Source organism: Phaethon lepturus, unplaced genomic scaffold (assembly GCF_000687285.1).
Source record: "Phaethon lepturus isolate BGI_N335 unplaced genomic scaffold, ASM68728v1 scaffold10029, whole genome shotgun sequence".
NCBI lineage: Eukaryota > Metazoa > Chordata > Aves > Phaethontiformes > Phaethontidae > Phaethon > Phaethon lepturus.
In genome coordinates this window covers 21,569-44,772 of record NW_010565534.1, presented here as the reverse complement: position 1 = coordinate 44,772, position 23,204 = coordinate 21,569, and the positions used below count along the sequence as shown (strand labels likewise).

General features: G+C 42.0%; 1 protein-coding gene across 1 annotated transcript; it reads right to left on the bottom strand.

Annotated features, from left to right (window-relative positions):
- Positions 1-1,976: 1,976 nt before the first annotated feature.
- LOC104627107 (G protein-activated inward rectifier potassium channel 4) lies at positions 1,977-12,738 on the bottom strand. The gene is made up of 2 exons (XM_010295215.1): positions 11,796-12,738; positions 1,977-2,317 (listed from the first exon to the last, which is right to left on the bottom strand). The coding sequence occupies exons 1-2, from the start codon at positions 12,733-12,735 to the stop codon at positions 1,977-1,979; spliced, it is 1,281 nt and encodes a 426-aa protein (XP_010293517.1). The 5' UTR covers positions 12,736-12,738.
- Between the last annotated feature and the right edge of the window lie 10,466 nt (positions 12,739-23,204).

Sequence of the window (23,204 nt, the reverse complement as noted above, 5' to 3'; positions counted from 1 at the left end):
AAAGAGGAAGCTGAGCAGAAAAATTAAAATGAGACCTTTTTGAAAAATACTACCCTCTCCAAGTCTGCAAGATGCTTTCCAGAACTGATGAGCATTTCCAATAAAGTTACTTCGCTTTGAAACTTACTGTATAACATAACGGTAATTCATATATCCTGGAGGTCAAGGTGACTGTTGGCTCTTACCATGGTATTAAGTACCACGGAGTCATGCCATGTTTTCTTTTCCACCCCTCTCAGAAAGAAATACAGTTTTCTCTTTTATCTACATTATAACATTAGGTCTCTGATTAAATAGGATCTCTGACCTCTATAGATAGTATTCTCTTCTCTGTTTACATGTCAATAACACCATTGCTTTCTATTTCCAGTTCATCTTGTCTCTTAGGCAAAACCAAATTAAAAATCTCTAGTGTCCAGCTCAGTCCAACCCTACTACAATGTACATTTATTGTATACATAATATATATTTATAATATACATGTATTTATTTCATAGATATACACAGAGTCCTTCCTATATGGAAAATAACTCTTGCATATTATATATTCTTCATTCCTTTTTGATAAAGAAGTAATTCTGCAGGTATCTTATTTTTTCCACCAAATTTTGGGGGCTAAAGAAAGAGATTTTCTCCAACAAGCCCATTTTTTTTCTGTGTTGTTCAAATTTCTACAAATTTTTCATCTTGTAGGCTAGTTTTCTTCATCCCTTTTCTGGACATGACAATCTTCTTTGGGGAAGTATAGTCCTATGCCTACCTCTTTGTAAAGACTAAAATTGTTAACTCAATTTCGTGCTTCAATGGAATAGCAATCTTAATTGAGCTGCAGCCCAAAGCATGCCAAAAACATTTCAAGAAGATACTGGCAGGTTAGCATTAGACCTCCACAGAGAGGTTATTGCTTGCCACTGACGGAGTGGGGAATTGATCCTGGTTTTGGACACCAACTAACGTGCTTGCACTAGCCTAAGCAGATGGCGTCAGTTATGTCAGTGCATGTTCCCATTAGCCATAGGAACACCAGGATCTAAACCTTTATTTTAAATACGTGCTTTACAGAAAAGCAGAGAATTTTGCAAACTGTTACTTAGCCAGTCTACCTACTCCAGGGACTCTGTCTGAAATTCCAAAACATTTCAAACTCCCAGATGGCTACTTACTTTGTTTTAAAATCATCAACCGGAACTGAAACTGGGACATCCAAGCCAGAAAAAAAACTTCACTGGGGCAAGATCTAAACCTTCTCTGATCATGGATAGCCTATGAAACGTGTCAGAGATTCCATGAAAAGAGTACACAACGATAGCACTTCAGTTTGAGAAGACAGTCAAAAACATCGGATAAACATGCTAAAGGTTTGCAGGGAAAGTTGTCCTGTTAATATCTAATATCAGACATTTTGCAGAAAGTAAATCACAATAACTGTGATCCTGGAGGAAAACGCTAAAATCTATTCCTAAAAATCATGAAGGCAAAACACTTCACTACATCCCAGAGAGTTTGGTTTTTTTACTCTTTTAATTTAGCAGTAATAATGTCTACAATACATTGACTCACAAATTAAGTGAAGGTATGAAACCACATTCTTCATACTGAGATGGGACATTCTGGAGCTCTACTTTTTAAATACCCTCTCGAGAGGGAAGAGTTCTGAATGTCCAATAAACATCTTTTGAAACAACCAGTGGTGGAAATTTCAGTTTTAACAGTGATCATATTTAGTGAGCTTTGTCCATAGAGATCAAAATGCTTTGCAAACAAGTGCAAACCTCAGAACCTCACTGTACAGATAAAAGGGGAGGGAAACTGTGGAGGAGGCACAGTGCTGTGCAGTGACTCGCCAGGATCAAGCAGCAGGCAGCAGAGATCTGGACATAAATCTCAGCTCTCTAACTCCCAGTTAATTCCTGACTTGCCAGGCCACAGCCTCCCAGTAAGAGTAAGTGGGTATCTGCTGTCTAGCAGTTCATGTGTTATACAGGTATCTCTTCTTGCACCTCTCCTGCTGTCCCATTGGCTCCATTCAACCCTGCTGGCTCCCTGTCTTCTTCCTCTTCTTCCCGTTTTGCTGTCTCTGCTTCTCTGCCTCCGCTCAGGAGGGTGGCACTGGAGAGGTGGCTGAGGAGCTGGCCTTCCCGGCGAGACTCGGCCAGCTCTTTGGCACAGCACACAGGCGTGTTGGTCTCGTAAGTGCTGTGGAAGCTGTTATAGTCGACTTCGTAAAAATCCTTCTCCAGGGTGAGGACAGGAGTGAAGCGATGTCCCCACAGCACCTCGGTGTCCATGTAGGAGCTGCGAGCCTGGCAAGTCATCCCTGGGAAGAAACAGAGAGATGTTAAATGCAAAGCCTCCTTATGTGCTCACCCAACCACTTCTTTCACTTAAAAGCACTTCCATGTTATCTCCATACCTGATTGCTCTGGGACACAGAAAAGGTCTTCGCTTAATAAGCCTGACAAAAGCCTCTATCATGAAAAAGCTGAGCACTCAAAGGAAAAGGGATGGATTCATCGCCGCATCTTCAGGCTGTTTCCTGAACCTTGTGCTTACAGGTTTGAAGTCTGGTACGACTAAGCAGCTTCCCTCTGTCCTCACATCGCTCTGCTGAGGTGTTGCTTGTGTGGCCAATACTGACTAACAGTACATCTGGTGAATCGTGCTAGAATGACATCCAACCCTGCCAAGGAAGCTCAAATCCTGACCCACACAGCCCTGAAACAGAATGAAGCACTGCCCTGCACTCCAGCCCTCTTCATCTACAGCAGGATCAGCAACTCCCTCCTCTACTTAGGTTAAGACACCAAATTGTATAGCCAAAAGGTGGAGGGGGCCACAACCCTTAGTGATTTATATGGCAAGCTGGCTTTTAAATATCTCTGGAGGGTTCAATCCAACTGTATTGGGTTGGCAGAACCAAAACCCACAACGTCACATGGTCAAGCTCATAAGCATATTGAATTCCGTGTATTACATGGAATGCACATGTCCAGTGACACATGCAACACTTTGAGAAATTTCCAGTTCTGTTTCAGAGAGTGAAAAGCCAATTTTTCCCCCCAAGAAGATCTACAGGAGTATTTGCTTCTGGGCAGGAACAACAAGTACAGAGTTAGTCACAGCGTTCTAGCGTGCCTGCTTCCTGGACCAGAAGGAACCGGGAAGTGCAGAGGCTGCTATGAAAAATACAATAATGGAAGAAGAAAATTACCCCAAGTGTTTTTGCCTTAAGGAGAAGCTCTATTGAGGTACAGCATATTTTCAGGAAACTATCAGCTTTTGCTTTAAAAGTAAAAAACAGCACAGAGACCACTCCTGCCTGTATGCTTCAGGTGACACTACAATGTGCAGCATCACCTGCCCTGGACTCCTCGGTCCTCAAGGTGAAGACTGGTTAATCTTCGGTCCCTTATAGAATCGTAGTGTTAGAAGGGACCTTTAAAGGCCATCTAGTCCACCCCCCTGCAGTAAGCAGGGTCATCTTCAACTTGAGCGGGTTGCTCAGCTAGCATAGAGCAGCTCAATGTGCAGGCAGCTCGTGGAGTCCTGCTAGTTTTTCTCAGGAGCGCTGTGTCGCTGACACTTAAGCATACCGTTGGCCTCCCTGGGCAAGGGCTTGTTTTGAGGGTCAGGGCGGCAGGGCTAATCCCATTTTCTGCTGCTCCCTCACACTGGGAGGCCAGAATGTTAGATAGCAGCATGTGTGTGTATGGTAAAGAGACGGTTAAAATAAACGAGCCCTTTTTCCTTTAGACTGGTTTTGCACGAGAAATCACAAAGGCCTTCACGTATCCCCTCCAAGCTCTGAGCGCTTTCAAAGCTTAGCAAAGAGTGCAGGAAAGGAGACCACTCAGGCTCACAGGATTGGGTCCCGTGAATGAACCGGCTGATTCTTATCATGGCCTACCAAGTGCTGCATAAAGGTATCATGTAGAAGTCCCCAAGGCTTCCACACCAAGATGGGGTGTCCCAGCTAAATGTGGGAGCCTGGGGCATCCTAAGGGAACTCCTGCCTTACAACCAAGGCCTGAAATAGCTCCTTCTCTGGGGAGAGTACCTGACACAGTGAGCCTCAACTCCAGAGACACAGTCATAGTTATCTCCTGCTGTAAATATTCAATTAAGCAAGGAACAATAGAAAGCTTTCAGCAACCAAATACTGCACACTGCCAGCTTCCTGCAGTAGCTGCTTTCAGTAACCCCAGGGGTACACAGAGCCAGCGCAATAAGACAACTTGTAATTGCTCCATAATCCCATTCAAATATTCCTTTTTAGCACATGTGCAGTGGTGTTTTAATTGCGTGGGGACATACTGCTTGGCAACTCCTACGTTACCCAGTAAACAGCAGCATTGTCTCTGCTTCAAATTCCATTAAGTGCCTGCTTTGCAGGTTGCCCTGTGCTCTCCAGCCTGGTTAATTAATGCATCTGTAATGTCCCTAGCTAATTATTGCCTCTGTAACTGCAAAAAGATGACAGAAGAGGTGTGGAAACAATAAACCTTACTTTTATTAAGAGCACGTGGATGCAGCCACTTTCCACTTGCGTACAATGTGCGCTGTGCCCTCTGTGCTCTGAATAGCGAAGTTTCAGCTCGCAGTGGGGCGGAGTAATTCACTGAAGATCTTGCATATGTGGCTGTGGACTCTCTGCAAAAATCAGCGGTCTCATTGCGTAGGCCTTGCTTATCCGAGTCCGTGGGACACCTCGGGTGTAGTGAATCGTTATGTCGCATGCTCATACCCATCAAGAACCACAGCAGCTTTGCCGCTGCTGTTCTACCTCAGCGCAGTAGCACTGTCTTGTGCAACCCTACTGCAGCTGCCTGAAGCACTGACATTTCAGGGAGCCCAAGAAATTGAGGGAGATTTCAACTCTCAGACTTCCTTGCAAAAATAACTGTAGTATTTATGGACCTGATAAAGGCTTAAAGTAGATATAACTACACATCTTGGGTTTAAACGGTACAGATGTTTGGTACGGTTATAGAGAAGTGGTATTTGGTGTCTTGAGTGTTTCATTTAAATAAGCTTCATGCCAAAAGGATACCCTCATTTCGCCTTTGTCAGTCTAAGTAGATGTGCTTCAAAACTTATTTAAAAATAAAGTAATTGAGATTTATAATTTTCAAGTGTATCATATTTTCTGGAGAGTAAGACCATTAGAAGTTTAACTTTCTCTTGAACAATCTGGTTTAAAAAATGAAAAAGTAAGTTTAATATAAATTTGTACAATCTGTCAATTGTGGAAAATGTGAAATGATATGTGAAATCTTCAGCTTTCAAGTTTTAGTTACAGTTTTCTCATCTCTTAATTCAGCAGCTTAGCTTTCAAACAAAACTCAATTTTAATTGAAACCAGAAGAAAGTTCGTACAAAGCTATAAGCAGATGCACCAAATTTTCAATAAAGCTGGAACCAGTTCCAGGCTTTTTAGAAAGCTGGAGACCAGAGGACTGTCTCCTGGTTTCAAGTTCTGCAATAAACATTTCATAGAGTTTTAACAATAATTTCATTATAGCAGAATCCTAAGAAGTGGATTTTTTGTCTGTTGGCTGGAGTCACTATATCACCAGATCAATAACAGAGTTTGGGCATGTTCCTGTTTAAGGCAGCCATAGATGCCTTCCTAAATGGCTTGTTTCTGGTTTCCAGTAGATGAAAAGATGCAAAATATATTGGTATGTGTATTAAACCAGGTGTTTCATTACCTTCCAGAACAGAGAGAGTCACCGAGGAAAGACTGGTGTGTAAAATAGGTGTCAGGGAAATCTACCAATAGGGCACTTTTCTGTCATCAAAATCAGTTGGGATCAAGCAGCTTACATTTTATCAAAGACAAAGGAATGTTTATACGTGCTGACAAAAAGCAGTTATTTGATGGCTCACTCAGTAAGGAGCCTGTTTTTTCTGCAGCGTGCTCAATGGGAGTTGCAGATTTCAGAACGTTTCACTGCTTGCAGTGCCACTGATTATGCAACTGGAGCAGGCGCTTCTGGCTCTGCCACACTGCTAGGAAAAGTGGCGATTGCTCCCCATTTCCAGGTCTTGTATACCCTTAGGTTACCAGTTAAAAATCAAACTTTATTAACACAGGCCAAATCTAACTGCATTTGCAGCTGTTTGGTTATCCAGAGATGAACCAGCAGGCTCTCTCCAACTGTTGGAGGATGGATATTTTCATCAAACATACTGTCACAGCCAATACCTTCACTGGCAGTTTACCGGCAGAGGGCAAGGGGACCACAAAGCATGATATACCAACCCAAGAAATTGCCAGAGTCTTCAGTTTGATCGCATCAGCAGTATAGTTGAATCTTTCAGTACTGCCACACGGCCTGAACTTTCTCAGTGGGTAGAGATATCCCAGCCCCTGGGGCTGTCAAGACATTTTTCATCAGCCTAAAATTAACTCTCCTCATTTAAATGCCACAGAGCTCAGTGATTATCTGCTGGCAAAATGTCATGTGGATGCTGACTGTATGTTAGCCGTATTTGCTAGGCTCTCTCTGCAGTTCAGACACAGATATTGCTGGAAGTGATTTCACTTCTCTGTCCTTGTTTTCATACACTATTTTATGCAGGGTGACTTTTCCCCTTGTACTGGATACGTTAAAGCTGCATAATACATACTCTGCTCCTGGAGCTGAGCTCCACCTACACTACAAGAGTACAGAGAAAGAATTGATGGACTTGGAGGTATAGTGACAGACTGATATAAGTTAGGATGGCAAAGAGTAGTTATAAAAATTTTAAGTTCTATCACTCTAATTAAGCAATACGTGTCTTTAGATTAGCATCAGCATTTGGACAGTTATAAAATTTATTAGTCCTTTTGCATTAATTAGACCAAAGAACACCGTAACCTCCAAAAACTCAATATTCCTCCAACTTGAAAAGGAATATCAGAAGGTAGGAGCATGGTCCTCCAATTATTTGTGCTTGTCTCCTTTAGAGGAGGACATGTCTGGGCTTGATTCACTTTGATTTTTATGCCAGAGGAGTGTAATAGGATTTTAATTTATCTGAATGCTCTCCAGGCATGCAAAAGCTCATAAGTACTGGAAATGGAAGGGGAAAAAAAAAAAAAAGACCTTATGATTTAAAGATCTTTGATTGAATTGCCATTCAATTGCCACCAGGCAGAACCTGAGGCTCACACCGTTTAATTTTAGGCCCCTACAAAGGTATTTATAGTGACTGCAAAGGCACCTAGTTGCCTAGCCTAATGCCAATTAGGCCAATGCCTTGCCAATGCCTACCTCTGGAGGAGAATTCAGCTCATCAAAAGAATGACTTGAGACGTCTCTCTCTTCCCTGTAATTATATAAACAGTTTCTGTAACAGATCTGCAAGGTCCTTTTTGCAGAAAAGAATACTTATTTATATGCAAAATGCAAAACAAAACAAGATAATCCGAACCAGATGATAAATGGACAAAAACTCCATTTAGTAATTTCACCCTTCCTTTATTCTCCCATAAAAATCATGATTAATTTCAGGAGGTCTTATGTTGTGACTACTTCTTTTTGTCCTATATTTACAGCCAGGAAATTTTACTGTGTCCTCTGTAAAGGTGGATAAATTGAGGTTCAAAGCAGCTGGTGTTTGCCTATACTGTCACAGGGGCAGGATGAGGTAAATTACTTCTAATCATTAAAACACTTTTTATCACACAGACTCTAAACCAGAAATACATGTGCCTACCTTTTCCTAAGAGTTCACTAAAACTTCATTTAGTGACTTTAGTTCTTCACCAGAACCCAGCTGGCTCTGCACGCACATGGAAGGGGGGCGCTGACTCTCCACTGCTCTTCTCCGTTCCAGCAGCCTTGCTTTACACACTGTGTTCGATTCAGGATCAGGAGGGTAAGGGCAAGAGGTTTGGCCAGCAACAGCCTAGGCCTATTCTGTCAACAGGATGGCTCTAATTTTTGTTGCCACTGTGTGAAAGCAAAAATGTATTCACTTTGCAAACAGATTTTCCACATTCACTTTCTTCTCTTTTATTGCAGGTCAAATTTGGGCCAGCTGATCTTGACAAGTGTCCCTTTCAGATAAGGCAAAAGAGAATTAATTCCCTAAAGTAATCTCTGTGACCAATTCATTAAGTAGGCAGTGTGAGTGATGCTGCTGCTTTCAAGATGCCCACGAAGCAGCACTAGAAGTCATCACACTTGTCATCCATATTGATTTCATCTTTACAGTCGGCATTTCACTCAGCAGTCATCATAACAGATCTGCCCAGAAACTTAGTCTCCCCTTTGGCATTTTTTAACCTCACATGGAGTCACAGTGCCTCAGCTACACTCAACTGCTGATTGGAAAGACCTCTGTCAGTGGCTTTCTGCCACAGCCAGCTTCATGGGTTAGTTAGTAGAATAGCTGTGGGTCCCTGGAGAGCTTTCACTGTAATAATACAATGTTTATTTTCTCTTTTGGCAAAATAAAAACACTGCATTTTAGGCTGGCTGGTAAGTTGCCTGGGTGTTGCTACTCTTCAGTGTGGTGTTATTTATCCTTTTAAAACTTCAAGTCAACTTGAAAACAAATACATGGTTTTAAACCGCAATGTTTCACTTTGTAAATAAAGCAACTTGTAGTGTTTAGGAAATTCAAGACAACTTGAAAACAAAAACATTGTTTTAAACCACATTGTTTCATTTTGTAAAAAAAAAAACCAATTACTTGAATGTTTCAACTCTTCAGAATTTGTTCTAGACTTTGTATTTGAAACCATTTACCACCTTTGCCCTCCACTGGATCAGAATTAAACTGAAATGTCAGTGAGAAGAGTTACTTGTTTGAGAGGCGACAATACATTACATTTGTAATGTGTGTGTGGCTGGTTAAAGCTATTGGTCATAGTTATAAAACTGCTGTCCCAAATGTTTCAGTGAAAAATATTCACACTTTTAGGCAAGACATTACACTTGCATTTCTTTAGTCATTTGTACATTGACAATCACCATTTTGACCTGCTTTCAAAATACCTTAAGAAAAAATATAGCTGTCTTTTCCCCACCACCCCAGGATGCATTCATGGTAATGATTTTCTGTTGTCAAAGACTGAATGAGTTTCCATTAATTTTTCCACCTGCCAAGAACTGCAGAGCTGAGCCACCTCGGAGACGGCACACAGGACTCGCTTGCCTCTTGTGCCCCACGAACAGAGCTGTGTATGCTGGCCAGCTGTACCTCTGAACACTGTGATGGTGGGTCCTAATTTTTCATAGGGCTTGCTAAAGGAACAAATGGCCTGTCGCATTTTTATACTGCCCTGGACCTGACCAGGCTGTGACAGTGTCATGGTTTAATAGAAGTCACACTGAAAGTAGATTATACCATTCCTGAAAGCAGATGGGGCTTGAACAATACGATAGGAAGGAAAGAACTTGAAGAATAGCTTGGAGCAAATTTTAAGGTATGGAGGTAGGGATTAATATCGCCCAAACTGCTTTATCAACAGTACAAAGTGTGAGGACAAAGCAGGAAAGCACAAACACTGTGCTTCTGCAAGACACTTCTGTTGTAGCAAAATATCACACCCCGCCAGTTACCATACGTCATTCAGAAAACCATCTCGGGCCTCTGAATCAGATAATGGCATCATCTGACGTCCACCCTGCTCTAAGTTCAATGTAAAGTGGCTCTTTGAGCTCCAATTTTGGAATTTCACAGCCTGTCTTCTCAGACCAGAATAATTCATTTCCACAGATGTATGCTTCTTAATATCATTACACGCTGCCCTGTACAATCCCTCTGGGAGAGGACCCCATTTGTAAAGCAATATTATTCCTATGCCATGCTTTTCATTTTGAGGTTGTTATTGATAATGACTTCCTCTCACACACATCTAAGTAGAGGCTGTGCTTTCATAAGAGGAAGGCAATGCAGTAGCTGTTCAAAGAGAATTTGATAGTGTCACTGTGTGATGAGGAAAGAGGCTTTAGACAAACAAGGAACTACATTCCATGCTCAGATTAGGAGGTTCTAGTATCTACTGAATGTTTAGGCTACAAAATAAGCTTCCATTACAAATGTTTGCCTTTGATAGTCTTTTCCACCCACCCCTTCTTTTGCCACATCTCTACAATACTGTGCTGGGAAGGAATATTTGCCTAGTAATGCCAAATGAATTCCACTTCTACAATACAGTAGTCCATCCTACGTACAGTGTCATCTATACATAACCTCCCATTAGCTCTGTTTGGAAAAGTCAGCTATTGCTATCCACCTGACGACTAAAGGTTGATACTGGGAAGTTGAATTAGCTCTCTAGAGAGCTGTCTTTAAGAGCGAAGGTCTCAGATGCAGGAATTTGAGAGACTATTTCCCTTTATACCTGGCTGTTAGAAGACTAACAAGGACAATCTTAAGAAGGGGACAATATTAATAGTAAGCAAGGGCCAGAATCTGTGACACAAGGTGCTGATACCACTCATATCAAGCCAAAAATCCTTGCTAGTGTTTCAGAGAGAACCCATGCCTCATCAAGATGGAAAAAAAATCCAACCACCACCAATGGAAAAAACTTGTGTTCACAGTGCCATCTTGTAACTAAAACCCTTGAACACCAAAGTACAAAACTATATACTTATAAAAGCTTTTTTGCATCTCTGACTCTTTCTCTGTTTCCACATCTCTAGATAGCAATCCTCTCCGCAGTGCTGCCGGTAGCCCCATTTCCCGGATTCGACCAAGGCTTGCCACCAACCTCAGGCTCAGAAAGCCTGCCTGAAAGAAGCATCAGCATCTCAGGGTGCTTAAGCACACTTGCTGTGCTAGAAGCACAGCAGACAGAGCCTGCCAGCTCCCCCTCAAAGCCTAGAATAAATGAATTAGCTGGAATGGTAAAATGACCCCATGGTGCCATGTCTTTCAGGTGAGACTCCAGAGTAAAAGCATCCTCCTCACTAGCCAGACCCCTGGGAGATACACTGCATTCCGCCTGTGGAAAGGAGCGTGGAAGCCTTTGTGGCCATCCGTTTGTTCAGCTTGAGAGGCACATTGCCACCTCACTTTTCTACACTTTGGAAAGCTGAGGCACACACAACTTTTCCACATTTATTATATATGGACATAGGTTTCTTTCATCGCCTGCCACAAATACACCCATAGGAGGAAACCAGGAGTCAGCTGAGTATATCTCCTAATCTACCCATTACACAGCATTGTTTTATGCTGTTAAACAGCTGCTGGGTTCCAAGAGTCACAAAAGCAGTTTCTGTATTTTTCCTCTTTGAGCTCCTTTTGAAAATATATGTCCTGCATCACATGCAAGCCATTCAGCTTCGGCACGTGCTGTTTTATGGGATATAGTAATACTTGGGCACTTCCTTCATAGCCTCCATTAAAAAGCAACGCTACAGCAATACCTAAAATAGCACAGTTACAGCCAATTTTTAATACAGAGGAGAAATGGAAAAAGATTTGCGCCATGAATTTTGATCACAGGAAACACGACCACAAGAGACCTCATGAAGTCCTTTAGTCCATTCCCTTTTTTCCATGGATAAGTTCTAAGTGATTACGGACAAATCCTTTACTAACCCCTTCATCTGAATTCTGGACTTATAAAAAGAGGGTGAAACACTACATGAGCTAAAGGACCTACCTTTTAATTGCTAGTTATCTCAGACTACAATATCCCACCTGAATCAGCCACTTCTAGGACAAATCCCAATACATTCTCAGTCCAGGTGACATTGACAGGAAGATCTTAATGCCAAACTGCCCTCCATTTTTCCCCTACCCCCGCTCAAAATTGTGACTGATTTTTGACAAGTCCTTACCTGTTGCTTCCACCATTCCTTCCAGGATGACCACAATTTCAAACTCTTCCTTCTCCAGTTGGGTGCGGGACATCTCCCAGAAGGGACTTTTCTCATTGATTTCATGCGAGATGATAAGAGGTGACACCAGGAACAATCTGTCATCTCCAGTGTCAAATCCCACGTTGATGTCCGTTTGGTTCAAGGGAATGAACTCTCCTTCTTTGGTCTGTTTGGACTTAATCAGTTTGGCTCTAATGGAAGCTTCGACAATGTGGGAATTGCGGAGGTCTCCAACCCGGAACATGAGACACAGCTTCTCATCCCTCATGGAAATAACTGCGTTGTTAGAAAACATGAGGGTTTCAGCCCGCTTCTTTGGTTGGCTGATCTTGACAAACATGCATCCCACCATGAATGCATTGACAATGGAGCCCAGAATAGCCTGGATCAGGAGCAGTACAATACCCTCTGGGCACTTCTCTGTTATGACCCTGTAGCCATACCCAATTGTTGTCTCAGTCTCGATAGAAAACAGAAATGCGGAAACAAATCCACTGAGATTTTCAACACAGGGGATCCAGTTCTCATCTTCAAGATGGTCCAGGTCTCCCCGGATATAGGCAATGAGCCACCATATGAACCCAAAAAACAACCAAGTGATGGTATAGACCATAGTGAAGACAAGAAGATTAAAACGCCACTTGAGGTCCACCAGCGTAGTGAAGAGATCACTAAGGTATCGATAGGTTTCTTGGACATTTCCATGGTGCACATTGCATTTGCCACTTTTCTCCATGTAACGCTGACGTGGCTTCTTACCTTCTGCTGATATGAGGCGGGTTCGGTCAGTGGCAATGGGGGCATCATCCCGGGCCTGTTTGGGAATCTTCTTAGGCTCTCTGGATGTAACTCCGATGTCCATGTCCTGGTTCATGAAGATCCTAGAATCTCCGGCCATGGCTGGGCTGCAGGAGAACAAAGAAATAAAGTTTAAGATAAGAGGAAAAGAGCTGAGACAAAAGCCATTTCATTTTACTGCCTGAACCATTACGACAGACCAGGACAACAAACATTGCAAATATTAACGGTACACTGACAAACCTTGCCCCATGCTGGTACAGGGCTGGAGACAGGCTGATCCTACATTAGGAAAGCTTTTTGCTAGGGCCATGTCTTTCCTCCTAGTTTTGTTTTGGGAAACACTTTGAAAGGCTTCAACACTTCTCCCACAACAGCCATTTGCTAAATATAATGCTGCATTGAACTGGATGTTAAATACAGATTCATAATACACGGTCTCTTCAAACATGAACCAGCTGCCAGTCACTTCGCTTAATGCACTTCTGGAACCTCAGAAAATACAGGGATGAGCACGGTCTGGAAGTCATGAAATAGGTAAACCTTGTTACAGTTGTGTGGGATTTTTTTTTTTTTTTTGGTCCTCAGGGTTTTTTTACACCCAGAATTCGCTTGAGATCACAACTAGAAGCAAAGTAAAGATACATTAACATATATTTTCAAGAGGGACTGGAGCTTTTTGATGCCTCAGGTGCATACCAAGAGAAACCTTAGAGATTAATAGAAAACGCTGAGCACCACTGTCTACCTAAATCTCACATGAGTCTAAATTATGCATGAAGGTTTCCCTTACAGTCAGCAGAGAAAGGCACCTCCAGGGATAATTCAGATTTCAGGTGTGCTGAATCACCTTCTGGAAGTACCCACAAATTATTCTGGGAGCCTGGGCTCCAAATGTGAAATAGGCTTTTAGTTTAGCATCTTGAATTACATGTCTGAAGGTGTGATGAACTCAGGCCTACTGTTAATCAGATCTATCAGAACCCACCCCTTTACTTCATCTGACCTTAGATGAAAATACCAGACACTTTCAGAAATGTAACAGACAGCTATTAAAAAGCCCATTGTCAACATGCAAAACTATACTTAACAAGATACAAATAAATAATACAAAATGACAGCTGCAATGATTTTTGCAGGTTATAATGTAACATCCTGTTTACTGAGATGATTAGATACTCCTTTAAAAAAACCCACACATGCTCTATTGAAAAATGAGAGTCTTGACTCTGAATGCAGGGCACAGACAAAATCTCTGTGAAAGACTACCTAAGAAGCCTTAGGGATATCAAAGATAGAGTAGCAATATTCTCTATGGCGTTCATTCTCTGCATTGTCCTCTGCAAATCCTATTAAAACGTAACTAAATCTATTACTACTCCCTCTATCTTTAATCTTCTTATGTGTCTGTGAATGAGAAAAGGTGTAGAGATACAATTAAGAGTATCTTGGGAAAGACAATTTTAAGATTGACCAAAGTAGCTTCATCTTTTTGGTATTAAAAAGCACAAAGGGTGGGCGGGAAGGAAGCAGAGGCAGGATGAATAAATGAAGCAACAAATTTCCACTTCCATTCTGCTGTAGCCAAGTCTGGTTAACAGCAAAGAATTGCTCGTAGCCCTTGTATAAGTCACCATCAATCATTACTCCAATGAAGCAGCCAGAGCCTGTTGCTGGAACCATACCCGCTGGCTCTGTTCACTAGGGAGCCCAGCCATCTGTCCACAGCACAGTCCCAAAGCTTCTTTTGTGCTGGCAAATTCACCTGGTTTGAAGGGTTTGGGCCAGGGCTGAGCCAGTCCAGCCACAGGAAGGGGTAAATAATAAGGATTAATGAGTCTGGGCTGGTAAGTTAGGAGGAATCAGGTTTGCTGCCCCCACTGCATATGATCCCGGACGTGGGACAGATAACCCCAGCACTGTGCTGTTCCCTTCCTCAAACAGCAACATCAAGGATTGTGGCAGAATATTAATCCCTACCTCTATTTCTTTCACTTCTGAAGGTAGGACTCCTGAGAGCTGGCTCATGGTATATTTAGATATATCTTCAGCCATTTTCTACTACCTGTTGCAAATTCAAATCTCCTGGACCATTGGTCTACTTCTCTGATACCTTATGGTGTGTGTCTGTTCACATGCGTGCTCATGGTCTGCGAGATGCTGTCAAATCATAAGGGTACATATGGACTCTCTCTTCACAACACGTGAAAGTACATGCCAAGTGCAAGTCAGAACAATCACACACTTGGGTTTTCACCACTTTTTGGGGAAAGAAGCATCCCATCCACTGACTTCAACAGAATTAGGTACAGAGAAGAACCTCTTCACTTTCTTCTTATGACAATTACTTTTGATCTTTGTTTGCATCGATTAATCTAAAACTACTCCATTTGGACTAAAAAGCTGTTGATCAATCTATCTGTAGAAATGTAAAAACAGGCAAGTGTTACATGTTTTCAATTAAAAAAGAACTGTTTTAAAGATAATTTTGTTATAAAAGTTATATTTGAAGCTGAGTTCCACTTATACTGACACTACATAAGAGAGAACAATCAATTTCTATAATTAATATAATTAATCTATATAATTATATAGAGTAATATAACTAATCTATAGTGTAAGGTTTCATATTTTAGATTCATACCAAAGAGACCAAAAGGATCTTGAAACATATTAAAAAGAACAGAACAGAATAAAAACAATCAAAAAGCCTAAATCCCTAGAAATATCACTCTGGTGAAGCAGGCTAGAGGGACTGTCCATTAATGAAAGTATAGGGAAACGTGCTTTAACTAAAACACTCAAGGGACTGGCAGCATCACTTTTCTAATACTACTGATCTTTAACAATAGGTCAAGCGAAATCTTTCCGGAAACCTTCAGGAACACCTTACAAGTGGTCCATTAAAGCAGAAAAAATTCCTTCTGTATATGAACTTTACTTACAGCTTCAGTGGTGTTACAATTTCTGCTAATATTTAATCTTAAACTCTCCCGTCATAGTGTAAGCATAACCTCAGTATGTGGTTATTGAAAATAATTAAGCAGATGAATCTTTGCATTAGATTCTTTAAAAGGAATAATACTGGTTAGCACAGGTTTGGATGTCTGAAGACTAGCCAGCTTTCTGTTCCAAATGATTTCTGTATTTTTTTTCTAATTCTGAGCGAATCACTTCTTTTCCCTCTGCCTTAATTCCCCAACTGTAGAATTTGTGATACGGATATGAATAGTCTGTGAGATCCTAGGCACAAGAATCTTCTAGGAAATTTGCTATTGTTCCCTTATTAGTTTAACTGCTCTGGGAAACTTTAGCACAAATGACAAGATACTAGAAAAGGAACACTGTACCTATGAAAGGATTTGGTTAACTCCTTCATCGTGTAACACTGCTATCAAGCATACACATCTTTTCCAGATAATGGTAATTGCGTGCAAGCATCTCACAGAGATTTAGACTTCAGTTGGTAAGTCACTGCTCCCTCCAGCAAAGAGATCTGTGAGATGAAATTGCCGTCCTGGTTCATTGGCATTTACCGTCTTTGGTTAAACGAGACCAGGATAATAAAAACGTCACTTTTGTACAAAGCTGCTTTCCTCTTGGACAGGCTACTGCAAAAGGAGATGTGAGTCAGTGTACAAAGAGGCTTTTTATCAGACTTGCTGTTGCTCCGCTTTTGCTCAGATTACAGACTCGGGGCAGGTGGTGACATTTAGGGCTCTTAGATTTGCTGAAGAAGAGTCAAGCTGGGGTTAGCTAAGTATCTTCAGGAGGCATTGTTTTGCAGAGCTGCCTACAAGCCCTGCCTGACACAGCTGATGTACCTCCTGATAGCTCCAAGTCTTCAAGATAGAAATTTGCTGAAGATATTGCAGAAGGTAAAACAAAAAAAAGTCTGCAGGAAATATCTGCAAGAAACTTACTTCCCCTGCTGACCACAGTGAGTTTTTCAATTTAAATAATCACTGATCTCGCTTAAATAAATGCAGGATAGGATTTGCTTCTGGAGGGGTCTACACTAGCAAGCAGGAGGAGTCTGAAGACATTAATTTGTCATCAAGTTTGTGTAAAAAAACTAATACTTATTTTGTTTGTTTTAAACCTGATCCCCATGTTTTCTTGCATTATGAGAATAAATGAGCAATTGTTAGTTTAGTAAACCCCCAAAACACCTTCCCAAATCAGGATTCTACTTAATTCTGTCATCTCTTTTCCCAGACAGAGGGTCCTATACCACTCAACAAGTGATCAATACAGCAGTAAATACTAAACAGATCATTACTGGAAAAACTTGACCTGGTTCTTTTGCTGCCTGTTGGCCCACAACACATAAAACAGAGCCTAGGTTACTATTCCCAGATGCCTCTGAGGCATATATTCTCCTTTGGGTTACACTGCTGCAAGGGAACAAAATTCTTAATTGACAGACACTGGCAACATAGGAAAGTTGGTAGAGGAATAGAGCAAATTAAAGCAGTAGCACCCAAGGAGAATAAAAGCATTGATCACTGAACACTGAGTGCTAGTGGAAAGATGGAGGAAGAAGAAATGTTAGGAAAAGATGGCCTTCAACAATCTGAAGATAAATGGCTATTAGGTAGGTGCTGACTGACAGGTGGGGCTTTGATTTCCCTGAGAAAGGCATCTTTCCCACTATCCTTTTATTTACTGCCTCTGTGTGACTGAGACTGAACAGTCAACACTGCCAACATGAGATTACCTTTTGAGGCATACATACGCATGCGAGAAAAAGAAAGGCAGGTAGATTTTGTGTGAATCACGTCATCTTTCAGTTGTCGGATGTATGAATAGAAATTGTGGTGGCTGCCTCTTTGGAAAGTGCTTGGAGATCCACAGGCGGAGGGAATGATGCAAAAGAGTTATGCTATTCAAAACCAGGGCAAAACATTTAAGGAAGCTACACAAGAAGGGGGACCCATGGCATTTCACTAATAAACATGTGGTTCAAAAGCTCCCTCACCCAATTAATTGCTTTTCAAAGTGTAATCTCACTCAGAACTGAAGTAGGAAGATGCTTCTCATTTCCTCTTCGAGTTTTCATTAAGTCACAGCATTGCTTTTTTAACACGCTGACAGGCATGATTTGACAACAGAGTTCCTCTGGGCTGAAAGGAGACACCCACCCACCAGTACACAAAAATGGGTGACTGATGATTAACTAGGTAGCTACTAAAGAAGCAGGATGACTTTGTGCTTGTTACACAGCTGGGCTGATGACAGTGCCTGTCTGCTTAGAGTTCCTTAGGCTCAGAAATACCAAAACAGAAGGTGTTCGGTCTTTCAAAAGAAAATACCTTGTAAGACACAAAGACAGACAGAGCTTATGGACATTTGCGCTTTACTTTTATCTGCTAATTACCTCCCAATCTATCCTTCTCCCCAGCAATGCCAGATAATCACAGTTCTAAAACCCCTGAGCCCCTTTCATTGTCAGTTGTGAGGTAACAATGTGGCCTCCCCCATTCCCAGAGTATCGAAATGTTTCACAGTGTTCAGCACAAGGTCTCACGTGCTTTAAAATCTTATTTATTTATTTATCAAGATCTGTGGAACAAGGAAGTGCTCTATTTCCCATATTTTGAGATGGGCAAGTGAGTCACAAAGACACTGGCTTCTTCCACACTCACATTAGGAGTCTGTGGCAGGGCAGGGCATTAAACCTAGAGTTTCCAAAATCCTAAACGAGCTCTTCTTCCATTCCACCAATCCAGCAGCAGTGAATACAGTCCTGATCTGCTTCAGGTGTGTCTAAAAAGTACTCTGAAAAGCCTACATAGCCTGATCTATCAGCATGAATAACCTAGCAAGATTATTTCTGACACAAGAAATAATGTTTCTGTTCTCTCAAGTAGCTACAGGCTTCAAATAGATTTTCCCTCGCCAACTGTGGATTAAAGTATAAAAAACCCCATACATAACACAAGTTTGCCGTGGCATTAAATATATTGACTTCAGACCAATGCAGAAAAGAGTGGAGAAACTAAACTGTAACGAGAATAGAGACTGGGGTCTTTGGGGTTTTTTGTTTGTTTGTTTCCCCAGAAAAAAGACGAAAACTAGAAAATGCCTTATGAGACATGATAATGACCCCAGCGTACAGGCTATAACAATTTGTTGTAGAACAAACACTGGAGAACATGGAGTTTCCACAACATAAGGAGTATCTACTACCTGACGTACCACAGTTCAAATGCATAGGGTGGATGGGAGGATATAATCCATGTAACCTTCAGTCAATCACCTTATACTTCATTGAATTAAAGAAGTTGAGCATGAAAAGTCTGTGTGCAAAGAGTGCAATCACAATTTTATGCTCTTAGGTGTTTTTCTTAATTTTGAACAGTCAAATGATATTTTCTTTACCAACAAATAAAGCCTGAAAATAAATCAATTTGATCCGTCCACCTCCAAGGAAGTGACTCTGCCTGAGGCACTCTGTCTCTGTCCTTTTACCCCAGACTATTTTTAGAGGGACCTTATGGCGTCATTGAAAATTTGACCGTTATCTTTCAACCAACACAACTGAACAAAGAAAAAGGGACACTTGTCCTGATGAGACACTCCTGTTTCTCCTGCTACTGGCTGTTTACACACAGCACACACTGAATATTGGGGAAAGCAGAACCTCAATTTTATGAGAAAATCCTGCCCAAAGAGCACTAACGTTCTTGTTCTCCATTATTTAGCTATTTCACCATTATAGCAACTGAGAATCGCTATGCAATCTGCAGCTGGCTTAAAAAAATAAAATAAAATGGAAAGATGGTAATACCACTACACACTTCTCCAGTAACTTGCATCCAAATGGTTCAAAGATGAACTGACACGCAGGTTCTTTCTGCCCCAAGACATGCAACAGTGCTATTGAACCCGCTGTGCAGACAAGAGATGAGTCACAGAGAGACAAACTGATCTACCGAGTACCAAACTGCCAGTTAAGTGCCAATGCTCACCCCAAATGTCCGAGTGGCTCTCCTGACCTCAAGCTGAACAGAAAGTGGGTGAGTCTTATATAAGACAGTCCAGAGATTTGTGTCAGAACATGACTCCAAAACTCTGTTTGACTTTTTCAGAGTCTGTAAATAATTGGGCTGGAACCTTCCGGAGATGGAGAATTTTCTCTCATGGGAACCAGAAATGATCCTAATCCTTTATCTCCAACTGAATAGGAACAGTGGGGGAAAGAACTGAAATAACTCCCCAGCACAAACACTGCCAGACACACTTCCCACATAGCATAGAAGATACTGGTCACTTGGATTGGTCAGAGAACTAGTGAGAGACGCCAGTTTTGTTTCCCTTTGAGCTACTCTATTATAAATCCAAGGTAGTTGTCTACTTAAAAGTAAAACGGTGCAGGAGGAAGGACCTGCTTGATTACAGAATCCCCAAAAGTCAGATGGGAAGATTTTTGGGACAGGGACAGTTTCTGCCAATTCTCAATTGGTTTGTGAAACTCTCAGGTCAAAACCAAATCAGAGAGATGCTGTATAAAAGTTAGCATGTTATTCCCAACCAGCATGTGATAACAAAAAAGAGGACTCTGGGCACCTTTTTGACCAATGCACCAGGACATCAGTAAAAAAATCAGCCACGCTTTTACCTCCCAGAGCCATAAACATGCCTAGGGATTCCCAACGCATTAAATTGCCTGCCCCCTCCAAGGGCTGAACATGCCACTTCATCATCTGGAGGCTACATTGCAAGAGTTCTTTAAACCCTAAGCTGCCTAGTAAGTATCCTAGTTATAAAAGAATTTAATCTTTGACTCTAGGTGCGGATTATAGAGTCACTCCACACATTTCAGGGCCACTTACTGATTGGTCTCCCCCTGCCCTTTGTATTCCAGTGATTGCCACTAATCTGCAATCTGAGCAGTTCATAATTTTTAATGTCTTTCCCTGCATAACTCCTTTATTAGACCTGACAGTGTTTTTGCCCAAGATCAACATCTGACCCCTGGCTTCCCAAATTGTTCCCCAGCAGCTGGTGAGTTAGACAATAGCACATTTCTAGCTCGCAACCTGGCAGGTTTGGGCATAGAAACCTGGTGTTCAGCTGACCTAATACCTCTGCCACTTGTCCTCCTGCATTCTGGGCTCCTCATCCTTTGCAACCAGAGAAGAAAAGAAGCGAACTGGAAAAACAAACAAAACTGGGTAACTTACTTGCTGAGAGCAGCTCTGCATCAGTCTTGTGCCTTGGCACTTCGTGGGTACTGGACGGTGACAGGACCGAGAGGTAGGTAAAACAGCTGCTGGGAAAGTGTCCGATCCATGCCATCACCAGAGAGCTGAGGTTGTCTTCTGACCCTCGGGCTGCCTTCCTTCTTCCCTCTGCCTGTTATTAGAAAACATTTATGTGGCACTGAAGATTTACATGCACAAGCCCCAGTCCCTAGGTATCCTGATTTCCCTTGCTCTGTCAGAGCCGACTCGGGGTGCTCCACACCTCGCCCTCCACTGCTGCAGCACTACCTTTGCCTGTCAAACGCCTGCCTTTCCTTGTCCCTGCTCTCTCCCGTACAAATGAATCCGTGGTGGTATAAAGCTTTTTAAAAGGCTGGGGCAGAGGGGAGGGAGCGGAGAGGACTGCATGTGATGGGGAGCATCATCTGTTCTGAATGAGCAGCGAAGGGAAAGGTGGCGGGAGCGAAAGCGAAGAGGGGAGGGGTTTACGCCGCTGCTTTGCACAGAAAGGGCTGGCTGGGGGGAGAGGCGCGTACGGGGTGCCTTGAGAAAACGCAAGGCACTCTGCTCCCCGTCCCCACCCGGTCTTTGCCCTCCTTGCCAGTTCCCCAAGCGCTGTGTGTTTACTTCTCCTCCCCGTGCCTGCTTCTTGGCTCTCCCCTTGCCCGGGTTCTCCTTTCCTGGATGGGCTTGCATTTTTTTAGGGGGTGGGGGCTGTGTTTTTCTTTTAAAATCACACAAACAGAAAGCAGTTCCTGAAAAAAGGAGGACAGGGAGGGTGCAGAAGCTGCACATTTCACGGGGAGCATGTGTGTACATAGTCATTGGCATTATGGAAACTCTCTTTTCCAGGCTGGACCATGGAATTTGGGAAAAGCAGGGAGGAGAAGGGAGAGCATGATTCCTTTGGTGCTCTTCCCTTGCCTGTCAACCATCAAGCTGCTGAGATGGTGTTTGCTGACTGAGTTGTGTTGTTTGCCTGTGATCCAGCTAGTCCCAGGGAATGCTCTCAAAGCCCTTCAGTGGTTTGCTGTGTTTTTTGTCTTTCTCTTTTTTCCTTCTTCTTTTTATCATTGATAATACCACACTGTCTCCCGAGCTTAGTAAAATATTTCCTCTTCTGAAAAGCAAATGTCAGACCAGGTGCATATATGAGATAGATCTGCCTGCTGACTACAGGTTGCCTTCAGGCTTTCTTGCCCTGTTCCCCTAATCCTGTCCCCCCTGTCCTCCCTAATTCTCTGTTCCAGGACCACACGCGTTATAGCCCATCAGAAATGCTTTCACAGAAGATTTTCTGGTTAGGAAAAAGAGAACTTGTCAAAACCAAAGCACTGTACAGGAATGTGTCAGTATTGCTGGAATCTGAAGGCTATTTTTTCCATGTTCTGCTTTGAATAACTTCCAAATATTTTTTGGTTTTTTTTAAATTACAGTATTGCTAATGAAGTATGTCAGCATGGGAATAGCATCTTATTTTACTGTATGGACATTTTGCAGCTTATTATTTGCATTCTTGTTTTGGAACAGGAAAAAAATTGAATTAGTGGAACTTCCTGTAGATCAGAAAATCTGATTCCTAACCATCTTAAATAGAGGCTACATAACACCTTATTAGGGAAGCTAGACTGGAAAAATTCAGAGACAGACACGCTAAAGAAAGAGAAATAAGCACAGCTTTGAATATCATTAATATTGCACAGGGGAGCGGGTTAAGAAAGCACATTTCTATACACATAGCACTTTTTACCAGTGTTGTTCTTCTCTGATCTGTACGTGGAGGCTGGATCTGGCCAGATGGGATAGGAATCTGGAGCCAGATGAAGGACTTAGGCCATTAAAAATTAGTTTTGCAGATGTAACTTCTTGTTAGTTTATATTTCCCACATCACCACAGTATGGGCAATGAGATCAGACCAGCCAGTTTGGCTCCTGTTTATAATACATTAGAACAGCACTACCCCATCTAGGTTGCAAACAGCACAGAGGACTAAATTCAAATCAGCAGTGAAACTATTTTCAGTGAAAGTAAAAGTCATGGTAATAAACTGTTGATTAAATTCTGTGAAATTATGTTAGATCTTCTGCCTGCTCATAACTGCTGGGAATGTTCTTTTCAGCAGTATTTATTGTACCTTTTAGGAGTATGTCTATGATACATTAAGTATCCTTATCAAAGTGCTATTTGGGGAGTATATTAACAGTTTTGTTTTGTTTTCTTAATAAGCATTCAAACTTACTTAAAAAGTACAAAACATGAGAGTCAGTGCCCCCTTAAAATCATAATGTTGGCTTTCAGAGCAGGTCAAGTCCCCCGATTCTGCTTCACCAGCACTAAGGACAGTGTCACCTTCATAAA

What these genes read in the sequence shown, in the direction of transcription:
- LOC104627107 (XM_010295215.1), bottom strand. Translation starts at nt 12,735, where the DNA reads ATGGCCGGAGATTCTAGGATCTTCATGAACCAGGACATGGACATCGGA. An exon ending in AGGAATGGTGGAAGCAACAG is followed by an intron (nt 2,318 to 11,795) that starts GTAAGGACTTGT and finishes GTTTCTTCCCAG; the next exon opens with GGATGACTTGCCAGGCTCGC.